The sequence below is a fragment of the Phragmites australis genome, chromosome 3 (genome assembly GCF_958298935.1).
Source record: "Phragmites australis chromosome 3, lpPhrAust1.1, whole genome shotgun sequence".
In the NCBI taxonomy this organism is placed as follows: Eukaryota; Viridiplantae; Streptophyta; class Magnoliopsida; order Poales; family Poaceae; genus Phragmites; species Phragmites australis.
The window spans coordinates 22,149,554-22,159,743 of record NC_084923.1 but is presented as its reverse complement, the minus strand read 5'-3'; the positions used below and the strand labels follow the sequence as shown (position 1 = coordinate 22,159,743).

General features: G+C 40.2%; 1 protein-coding gene across 1 annotated transcript; it reads left to right on the top strand.

Moving 5' to 3' along the window:
• Positions 1–4,699: 4,699 nt before the first annotated feature.
• On the top strand, positions 4,700–8,888 carry LOC133912635 (uncharacterized). The gene is made up of 6 exons (XM_062355477.1): positions 4,700–5,202; positions 6,299–6,534; positions 6,612–6,870; positions 7,891–8,070; positions 8,166–8,321; positions 8,412–8,888. Exons 1-6 carry the CDS (start codon positions 5,134–5,136, stop codon positions 8,583–8,585), a joined length of 1,074 nt encoding a protein of 357 aa, XP_062211461.1. The 5' UTR covers positions 4,700–5,133; the 3' UTR covers positions 8,586–8,888.
• The last annotated feature ends 1,302 nt before the right edge of the window (positions 8,889–10,190 follow it).

The following is a 10,190-nucleotide window of genomic DNA, read 5'->3' as shown; positions in this document are numbered from 1 at the left end:
CATGGGAGGGGGCTGGTTGAAGCCGAGAACTATAGCTCACCGAGCTCCACAACGCCGACCGCCGAGCCCTCTCATGTAGGATGCGAAGCAACCTCTGAGGTCCCCACGATGGGCACACTCCTCTTCGTCGAACTGCCTCAAGGCTAGGTACAACATGTTGAACTCCCCCTATCTGTTTTGTTTAGAATTTTAGACAAACTTGTATTGCTAGGACTCATGTTCTTGGAATGTGAGAGCACATGAGTAGAGGGTGCAACAGGATTGCTAGCAATGTTAGGGCAAGGTATGGCAGGGTGGAAACTGGATTGTTAGAAATATCTGATTAAAGATTTTGATGGATTCTTGTTGTCCTAGCACAATTTAATTTTTGAAATTTTATTCCTACTTCTACAATTAAGAGCTTTAACTGCTGGTGCTTGTGCTTGAAGAGAAGGGAAGGTACTTCAGGGCCACCCTCACTCGACACACTTCAACACAGTGAGGATGGGGAAGGCGGCGACTAGATCCGAGGAAGCTCATTGTCCTCTCCGTCCCACTGTCTGCGCAGTTGTAAGTGCTCCAGACTCTAGTGCATGGCATCTGCCTCTCAACCTGTGACGCGGTGACGACCTTCCCCCGTCTCACTGGCCTGCACCTGTGAACTTCATGGATCCAGGTTTCCTCTATGTTCCTATCTACCATTTTGTCTTAATTTGACTCTGAATTTAGAGATATTTGGCACTCTTCCATCCGTCTCCCATGGATTGTTTAAATGAATGATCCTATGGAGGTACAATCTATTTTTCTATATGGTTTCTTAACTGAGATCGGCTTGAATTACTATCATATTCTCTGAAACAACAAAAGACATAGGTATCAAGCTAAGTTTGTCCATGTATGTAAGCGTCTGATACAATTTTCTTAGGTAGTCAGATTTTCATGGCACTTTGTTTATATTTGACAGTCTGAAGTAGATGCTATTCTATAACTTTCTTTAAAAGGAAGAGAAGAAATAGATATAGCATCATTCTATTTATTCAGTATTAATTTTTGGTATCAAAATTTTCATTTTGAATGAATTATGTGCTAAGCACTGACAACCTCCATTCCAATGCAGTATGTGACCACAACCAGGGAGCTGTTGGAGCAGCTAGGAGCAAAAACTACACTAGAATGGATATCAAGGTGTGTTTTCTTCAATGTCATAGTGCTGAAAGCTTTTTTTTTTTTGAATGCTGATATAGTGATATGCTGGCCATTTGTGACCCAACCATTATTTGTTAAGGATCCATTCCAATGCAGTATGTGGCCATAGCCAAGGAGCTGTTGTAGTAGCTAGGAGTAGAAGCTACACTAGAAGGGATATAAGGTGTGTTTTCTTCAATGGCGTAGTGTTGAAAGCTTTTTTTTTTTGGAAATAACGATATAGTGATATGCCGACCATCTGTGACCCAGCCAATGCTTGTTGAGGATCCATAATTTTTTGAGGATAAAAAGGCGAAAACCAGCTACCATGTGATAATACCAAACAAAAACATCAAAATTCCAAAGTGAAATGTAAAACTGTTAAACATAAATTTCAACATTGATCTTGCCATGTCATTTTGCATTAATGTAAAATCTTGAAGTCTGTATGAGGAGTACCGGTTGCCAATGAAAGAATATACACACAAGTGCTACACCAACCTAGCTTCAAGAAAAGTCTTTCTCCTTTACCCTTTTGTATGTAGTGTTACAATATATACCCTTTTGTTGTGCTAACAGAAGTGACACATCAACAGGGAATTTCATTTTTACTAATGTCGATGTGTTGTAATGGATATTGTAAAGTTGTTTTTATGAATCTTTGTCAGTAACTTGAACTTGTGAAAGCAAGGGTTAAATCCTATTTCTAGCTAACCTATTGGCTAAATTAGTCCACTATTTTCTTCATATTAAAATATTGTATCATCAAAGACAACATTACTTTTGGGCTATTAGATGCTTACATGATTCATTGATATGATGTTTCTGAGAAAAAAAAACTTTAACTAGAACTCTATGGAATCTGAAATAGTTCACCCAGCTACCATAAATTGAGCAACTGACTTCTTTTCTCTTGGTGAGAGCTAAGAATAAACTATGTTGGCATCTTTGTTCAAGCATCAGCTGTAACATTGCTTATAGTTAGCTAGAGGGTAATGCCATCCAGTTGTTTAATTTTCATGAAAATATAGTACTGCAGTTGTTAGGTACAATTATATGTGACCGAGTCAAAAGTCTAAACTGGAATGCATGCATGGAATCATAATATCTCATGGAAAGCATGGACAATTTATATCTGAGATTTTATTCCTATTTACTGGTGAATGTTGACAATCTTCATCGCCCTTATGGTCCGTCGTCTTGTGGTTAGTTTTTTTGAGAAATTACATACATACAACACATGCACGCGAACCCCCGGTGCAACACCCGCGCATGCTCAAAATTCGTACATGGGTGGGTGGGGTGTTGCCACCCACGCTCCACCACGGCCTCGAATTTGGGTCGTCACAATAACACTTGGGAGTTTTGCCACCTAGGCCGAGAGCCGCTCGTGTCTTATGGTTAGTTAGGTTTGGAGTTCTTGGTAGAATGTTGCACACTTGTCTACATCTGTGCTGTTGCTGCTTTTTTCCCTTAGTCGTAATGCACTAAGTGCAGTTATTGTGTTAGGTTTTTGGTGGTTTTAACTTTTGCATACATTTGGCTTGAATCTGTTAACGGAATATGGAAACCTATTCTTGCTCAGCTTGCACACTGCAAATTTGAAATTCCACCAAAATATTTGAAATTTTTAAGCATACAGAGGATCTGATCTGGGTGCTACGGTACATGGTAATCAAGCAACTGGAGATTTTGGCATTTACAAGGAAGCTACACTTCTCAGTCTAGCCATCAGCTGCTTCATAATCACATATCCCATCAGGTCAGTTGTTGGAAGGGCTGTTATCTTCTCCTCCTTCTTCTTGAGCTGCTGCAGTGCCCTGCATGCTGCATCCATATATCTATGCTTGTCTAAAAAAAGCTAAAAATTATTGTGGAAAATTGTTTCGTGAATAACATTAATTTCTAGCTGTTTGGTGATTGGTTCTGTAACTATGCATTACCTGAAAGTTTGAGTAGTCCTGAGGCAATACTTGTTTGCTGGTGATCATCTACGACATGATCTATGATAGCAATTTGTAACACATCTTCACTACATTAGTCGGTAGTGTTTGAATTTATGTTAGCATTGCCATTTAAAACTAAGGACACGAAAAAGAAAAACTAAACTAATATGGAGAAATAGTGCAAGGAAAAAAAATGAGAACACCTACATTAGTAAGTAGTCTTTGATTTGCTAGGAATATACCATATATATGTCACTATTGTCAGTCTTAGTTTCACTCAGATCTAATCAGAAACTGAATTCCTACGCATCTTGGATTGTCTTGGATTGCACCGTCAGGATCCTATAGGTACCACGTTAGTGGGGACGTGATGGACCAAAGTACATCTTCGACGAGAAAAGTAATTGGAATTGGTGGTCGCACCCCATTGACTGATCAGACAAATACAATAGGCAATGCTAATGAATGTATACCACATGCTATATTATATGTGGGTTGTTCTAGCATATGTGCCATTGCACCGCTCCATGATATATGACAATACTTTGTGTGATAAATGATAATTTTTGATTATTTATATATTTTTAAAATGAGCTATCATCAATGTTGTTGTAAAATCCATTGTAAGCTGGTAATGACGTAATATCTTAGACCTCTAGGTGAACATGGTGAGAACGTTCTGGACCAAACCATGCGTAAAAGGGAGCAAGGGATGGCAACACACTCTCGTAATGGAGTTAACCTCTTTTGGATTTTTCATGCTGCTGGTACTTATGTCGTAGTTGTTTTGCATGGTGAGTCAGAATGGAAGGGGCATTGCCTGAAGGAAATAACAATGTAGGAAGCACACATTCTATAATTCTTATATACATAGTTTTATTTTTACATACGTGACTTTCATGTAATATATGGGATGTAAGTACATCTATATACGTGTAAAAAATTACGTGTGCGTGTCGCACGTGCATAATTACTAGTGATAAAAATAAAGAGAAAAATGCACACATACGCATAAAATATAACTAGTTTAGTGCACTGTGTTGTAAAAAACACTAATACTAAACACGGTAGTATCAATCATAAACTCAAAGTATGAAGATGTAGATACGCTATGACGCCATCGAACGAATACGTTGAGAGCGATATAGTAGTTTGATTTTAGATGAGGTCTAAAAAAGAGAAGTTATCCGCTAATTTTCATTTTAATTTCTTTATTTATTTATATTACTAAAATAGATTATATATCTGTAACCGGTAACAAAGTGGGGGATGGATGATAAGAGTGAATAACAAAAGTTAATAATTTTGAGGTTTTTATTAAAAAAGAAAAAAATGATGTGAGAACTAACCCATATTTTATATAATAGAGATAAAATAACCAGTTATTTAATTTCGTCTTCAGTGGACGGGAGAGCGTATGACTTTTCGTATTAAGTGGACGGCGTGAGCAAATGGGTTACGATTGGTTTCGTGGAAATGATATTTTTCATTTGACTGGTTTCCTTTAGTTTTAAAAAACCATATCAATATCGATATTAAAATGAACCGAACGTGAGAAGGAGTGCCGTAAAAGCGGGAAATTCCGTTCTACTTTCCCGTTGACGCCGTGCCACCCCCTCCCTCCTCTTTTTCGAGAGCTCTCTCTCTCTCTAAAAACTCCAAAACACAACCGAGACGCGAGCCTAGAGCTAGAGGTGTTCCAAGCGCAGACGCGCACACTGACACGAGACGAGCGGCACAGCTCATCGCAGCTACTGCCCCCTGCCGCCCTCGCTCCCTCCGCCGAGCCACCCGCGCTGCTGCGCGAGAGAGCGATTCCGGCGGCCCTTGGCGCGCGGCGTGCCCGCTCCGGTCCTCCCTGCGCCTGTGGCGGTGTGGTGGGAGTTAATGCGCCCGTGAGCCGGCGGCGGCGGCGGCGGCGGCAGCGAGTGGTGGCGGGTTAATAAAGGCGGCGTCCGGCCCCCTGAGACGGCGCGGGGGAGCAGAGGGGAGGGCAGCGAAGGTTCGGGTGGTCCGTGAGGCGATGGGGGGCGCCAAGGGGGAGGAGAAGGCCGCCGTCGGCGACGACTGGTGCTACCAGTTTGGAAATAAGGTCCGGTTTCTCCCATTTCGTTTGGACTTTTTGGGGGGTATTCTAGGTTTCGCTTCGCCCTGGCTTCGGAGCACTTAGAAGAGAAATTTCGCTTGGAGAGCGGAGTACCTTGGGTGGCATTTCGGCTCCTTCGGTTTGGTTGATCCTCCGATTCGCGTGCTTACTTTTGTGAGCTCCTTGAGGAAGAAATGGTTGTCGCTCCGTTACCAACATTTTGATTTCTTGGGAGCCTGATCTGAAATGTTTCTTAAAAAATGGCTTAATTTTGTTAAGTTGTAGTTCAAAGCTCAGGTTTCAGAGGTCGTAACAGTCGGGATTAATTTCCTCAAGGTCCTTTTTCTTTCATTCCAGAGTCGAAGCATGCTGAGTTGTGTTTCATTGTACAATCATTGGGTGTACTTGTTTGGTCCAGTGATTTTACCGCCGGAGAAGTTAGGAACGTGTTGTTCTCCCGTTCCATTTCTGGGTTCGGTACCAGTTGCCAAATAGGAAGCCAATTAGTTCAGCCAAGTTCATGGTTCTCAGCTCATATGTACGATTTCTGTTTGATGATTATTTTTCTTCTCTGGGTAGGTGAACCGTACGTATCTCGTGTTCTATTTGTGTCTCTTCAGTATCAGCATTTTCGGTTCAGTTGTGTCTTGTTAAAAGTTACAAGGAAACCAGGAATAATTGGGATTACGTTTAAGGCAGTTAGGAAAAGGAATATGTGAGAGAGTTACTGCACATAAAAGTTCTTTTTTTTTTAGAACTTGTCTTGTATTCCATTATTTGTAAAAGCATGGGCCACTTTAGCTCCTCCCGGGGAACAAGAGTGAGTTCGGGGAGAAGGACAAGATAGATCTTGAACTTTTTGTTTATTTTCTTTTGAGTTCCACACATACATCTGGTCAAAACTGATGCTTCCCAGCTCGTTCAAACGCAGAAATATTCATGTTTGTAATGTTCATCATAGGGTTTGTTCCTTTGAAGCATAAGGTGATAACAGATATTAGTTCAGAAAAGGACTGCAATAAGTAGTAACTCTGAATGGCAAATATATTGTACATCTACTGATGCTTTTTGGACTGGTTGGAAACTTGGAATCTGTTTGCAGAATACATTTGACTTGAAGGCCCCAAAAAAGTCACCACTCGCATTGAGAATGGTTGTTTTCGCTATGACTATGTTATGCGGGATATTTATTTGCTCAATATGTATGAAGCAACTAGGCAGTGACAGCTGGTCGAGAATAGTGAAGATTGAAGTCACAGAACAACAATGTATTAACTTTACGGTTCCACCTTCTGAGGTTCAGTTTGTGCATTATCCACAGCCAGTAACGTACAGCAGGTGAGATTTGTCATGATGCGAGTTTAAGCCATCTATACTTGTTTTATGTAATGTCTAATAGTATTTTTTCCCTCTAGAGATGAATGCAAGTGCAACCCTGTCCGGTTCTTTGCAATTATCTCGTTACAGCGATCTGGAAGTGGCTGGTTTGAAACCCTTCTTAACAGCCACGTTAATGTTAGCTCCAATGGTGAAATTTTCTCTGCAAAAGAAAGGAGAAGTAACATTTCATCTATTGTAAAGACCTTGGATAAAGTGTACAATTTGGATTGGAATAGTAGTGCTTCCAAGAATGAGTGCACTGCTGCTATTGGCTTTAAGTGGATGCTTAATCAGGTGAGCACAAAAATTATTTGGATGATCCTTTTCATTTACCTTCCATATTCTTGCAGTATGTTTTCATTATCAAATGCGTGGGCTCCTAAAGGATATCTGAAGTTGTCAACTAGATGCTAGATAATATTAGACCGCAACTTTATTTCCTCTATGAAACTGTGGGCTAGCTTGTTTTAGCTTTGACCTGTGTACTTGAATCGTAGTGGCTCATGTGCATGACAGCGTGAGGAAACAATCGAATTTAATCCTGTAGTCTCTGAAGTACTGTTGCTGACTTACATTGAGGAATAACTTATGTGCAGGGGCTGTTCCACACCCAGGGTTGGGTGGGCTTCAGCTCCTGGTGCTTTGTGGCTTGGCCAAATTTCCTAGATATGTGCTGATTTTTGTCATAAGTTAGATAGAGATAAGTATTTTTAAATGTAAATGATTTCAATTTCAAGTGAACACTTAAATGATTTGATATATTTTTTGCCTATTATTTTAGTTCAAAAGTCTTGTGCCAAGGTTTATGCTAGGTCAGCCCCCTGTTGGTTTCTGTATCTGCCACTGCATATGGGTATTCCATTCCAGATGTTGTGATTGATGTATTTTTAGGGAAGCTTACGTTGAGACTATATGTAGAAAATGGATCCTTTTGCCCTAACTAGATCTTGGAAATGGCATGATTGTCCTCTACTCCTGTTTAGTCTTTCGTCTTTAGTGGTTCTGTGATAAATTCATCCATTTGAAAGATATACAAATTCTGCCTTCTAGATCCTCCATATTTAGCCAAACTAACATAATACACTGTGCATGAGGTTATTTTGATAGTTTTAGTAGAGTGGACATGTAAAGTGTTACAGTCTCCATGGCCAGCATGTATCTACAGGGTAGTAGTTCTTTTTTTCTTGAAGGACTCAAACACATTAGTATGAACACTCTTTTTTGGTAGAAAGATTTATTAATAAATAATGAATATTTGCAAAGCATGAATGATGTTGATGAACAAGCGTTTTTCTAAACAATATATATCTCCAGGGTCTTGTGGCAAATCATGCAGATGTAGTTGACTACTTTAATCGAAGAGGAGTCTCCGCAATATTTCTCTTCAGAAGGAATCTGCTCCGTCAGTTGGTATCACAATTAGCAAATAATCATGATAGATACCTTAAGCAATTAAATGGAACACATAAAGCCCATGTTCACACACGAGATGAGGTATTGCTTTACAACATACCTTTCAACTCTGGTTTGAGGATTTCTGCAGTCTCTGAATTGAGTGTTATCTTTTATTTATTACCGATCGTTCACAGGCTAATACGCTAGCAAGATACAAGCCCAGGCTCAACACAACATCACTAATTTGGAGCCTGAAACAGGCAGGTGAATATAATCGTGATGCTCTTGAAAATCTAAAGAGCATCCACCACATCACTATCTATTATGAAGATCTCATTCGTAACAGAACAGTGAGTTGTTTATCATTAAATGTTTGTTTGGTATTTCTAGTTGCCTTTCCTTGCATTGCTTATAACAACTGCGTTGACCTGCACTTGCAGAAGCTTGTTGATGTCCTGGATTTCCTCAAAGTGCCAAGGAGGAAACTAATGAGCCGGCATGTAAAGATACACACTAAGCCATTGTCGGAGCAGATTGAGAATTGGGATGAAGTCTACAATGCTCTGAATGGTACCGAATACGAGAGCTTCTTGAACGCAGACTACAGAATATGATGTGTGTCCACTTTTCTTGTGTAGACATAGACTCTTTTTGTGTGTGATTCTTTGCTTCTTTTTCAATTGCTGGCCTTGGCGACTTGGCGTGCCTGCAAACATTTTTGATGCGAGGAAAGTGCTTTGCGGCTGTTGCACTCGAGTTCTTTGATAGGTCCATTAATTGTATACCCGTTTTCCTGATGTTTCTGTTACTGATCTTCAAGCTTCTAATCTTTTGCACTCCATTTGTAATGCCTAATTCCTGGCCGCATGATGTTTCTGATTGCTGTATCATATGTAGTTGTGTGCTGTCTTCGGTGATTGTATCGTTCAGAAACAAAACTGTATCGTTCGGAAACCTTGCTGTCCTCTGTTGAATAGGTGGTAGCAATGTGTCGTCCATGACGACACCTTACTTTAGCTGAAATAATTTAATTTGTGTCATAATTTTTTTTTCTGAATCGTCCAGCGTGATATTAGATGCAACATTTTGTATACGCGGATTTGATAGAAACGGGAAGTTAAATACGGTGATTTTAATAGGAATTACGATATACACGGGTATTGGTATGTATGGTACATGATCATTATGATATAAACAAGTGTCGCATATAAACATAACATGTCTTAGGAAATGTAAATAACAGGATTATAACATTTAGTCTACTGAGTACAATGTAGGTATTTTCTCTTCTTGCCGCTTCGGGTCTTGCATCACGCGCTTGACATGCCCTGTCGTGCTTTTTCTCTCTGCTGCTCCTCCTGAATACGCTTGCGCATAGCCTCCTTCCTCTCGTTGGCTTCCATCCCATGAACGCGTCTCCAAGCGGTACGATGCTCAGTGTGAAGGAGGAAAACATCCACTTTCGACTGCTTAGTATCCAGCCACTGTAAGAAGTCATATAGTAGTTGCGGCGACTGAAATAAAGATCAAAATATTAGGTGGTAAATCTTAATTATTTTTTAGTAGTTGGCAAGAAGTTATTACCGAGAGGCGAGAGCCAACATTAGTGCTTCCCCCTGGGGTGGATCGTACTCGTAGTTACAGCACATGAAGAACCTCCTTCCACAGGTGTAGGAGAACTCAGAGGACTTCATCACCCTACAAATATCTTCACACCAGCACATGGGCACTTCGACCCTATCTGGCGAAGTATCCAGCATGTATTTCTTGGGGAAAGGATCGGATGCCAGTTTCCTTAGAGTTGTGGAGGTTGAGGCTAGTGGTTTGGTTGTACATGTGGGCAGGATATCATGTATTTATATAGCAGAATTGTGCTGGTGCATGGACTAAATCCACGAAAATCGGACATGGAAAGTAGTTGATTCTGCAGTAAGGTATGGTTATATCAACTGAAAAGGGTACTTCCGAAAAGCCTACATCTGAAAAGGTGACGGCTAAAAAGGCTAGGTCTGAAAGGCTAGTTCTGAATAGCTTAGGTCTGAAAAAGGTTGTTCTGAAAAGACTACTGATGAGAAGGCTAATTCTGAAAAGGGTAGGTCTAAAAAGGCTAGGTATAAAAATGAAGTACATGTTTAATAATGTGACCAGTTCTAGGAGAAGCCGTTAATTTTATTATCACGATTGAATGTGTTCAGGTAACACAAAGTTGATGGTAATAT

Excerpts from the sequence above, each read along its gene's own strand:
- LOC133912635 (XM_062355477.1), top strand. The coding sequence starts at position 5,134 with ATGGGGGGCGCCAAGGGGGAGGAGAAGGCCGCCGTCGGCGACGACTGG. Across the intron at positions 6,871-7,890 it reads TTAAGTGGATGCTTAATCAG|GGTCTTGTGGCAAATCATGC; the intron begins GTGAGCACAAAA and ends ATATATCTCCAG. Across the intron at positions 8,322-8,411 it reads ATCTCATTCGTAACAGAACA|AAGCTTGTTGATGTCCTGGA; the intron begins GTGAGTTGTTTA and ends CTGCACTTGCAG.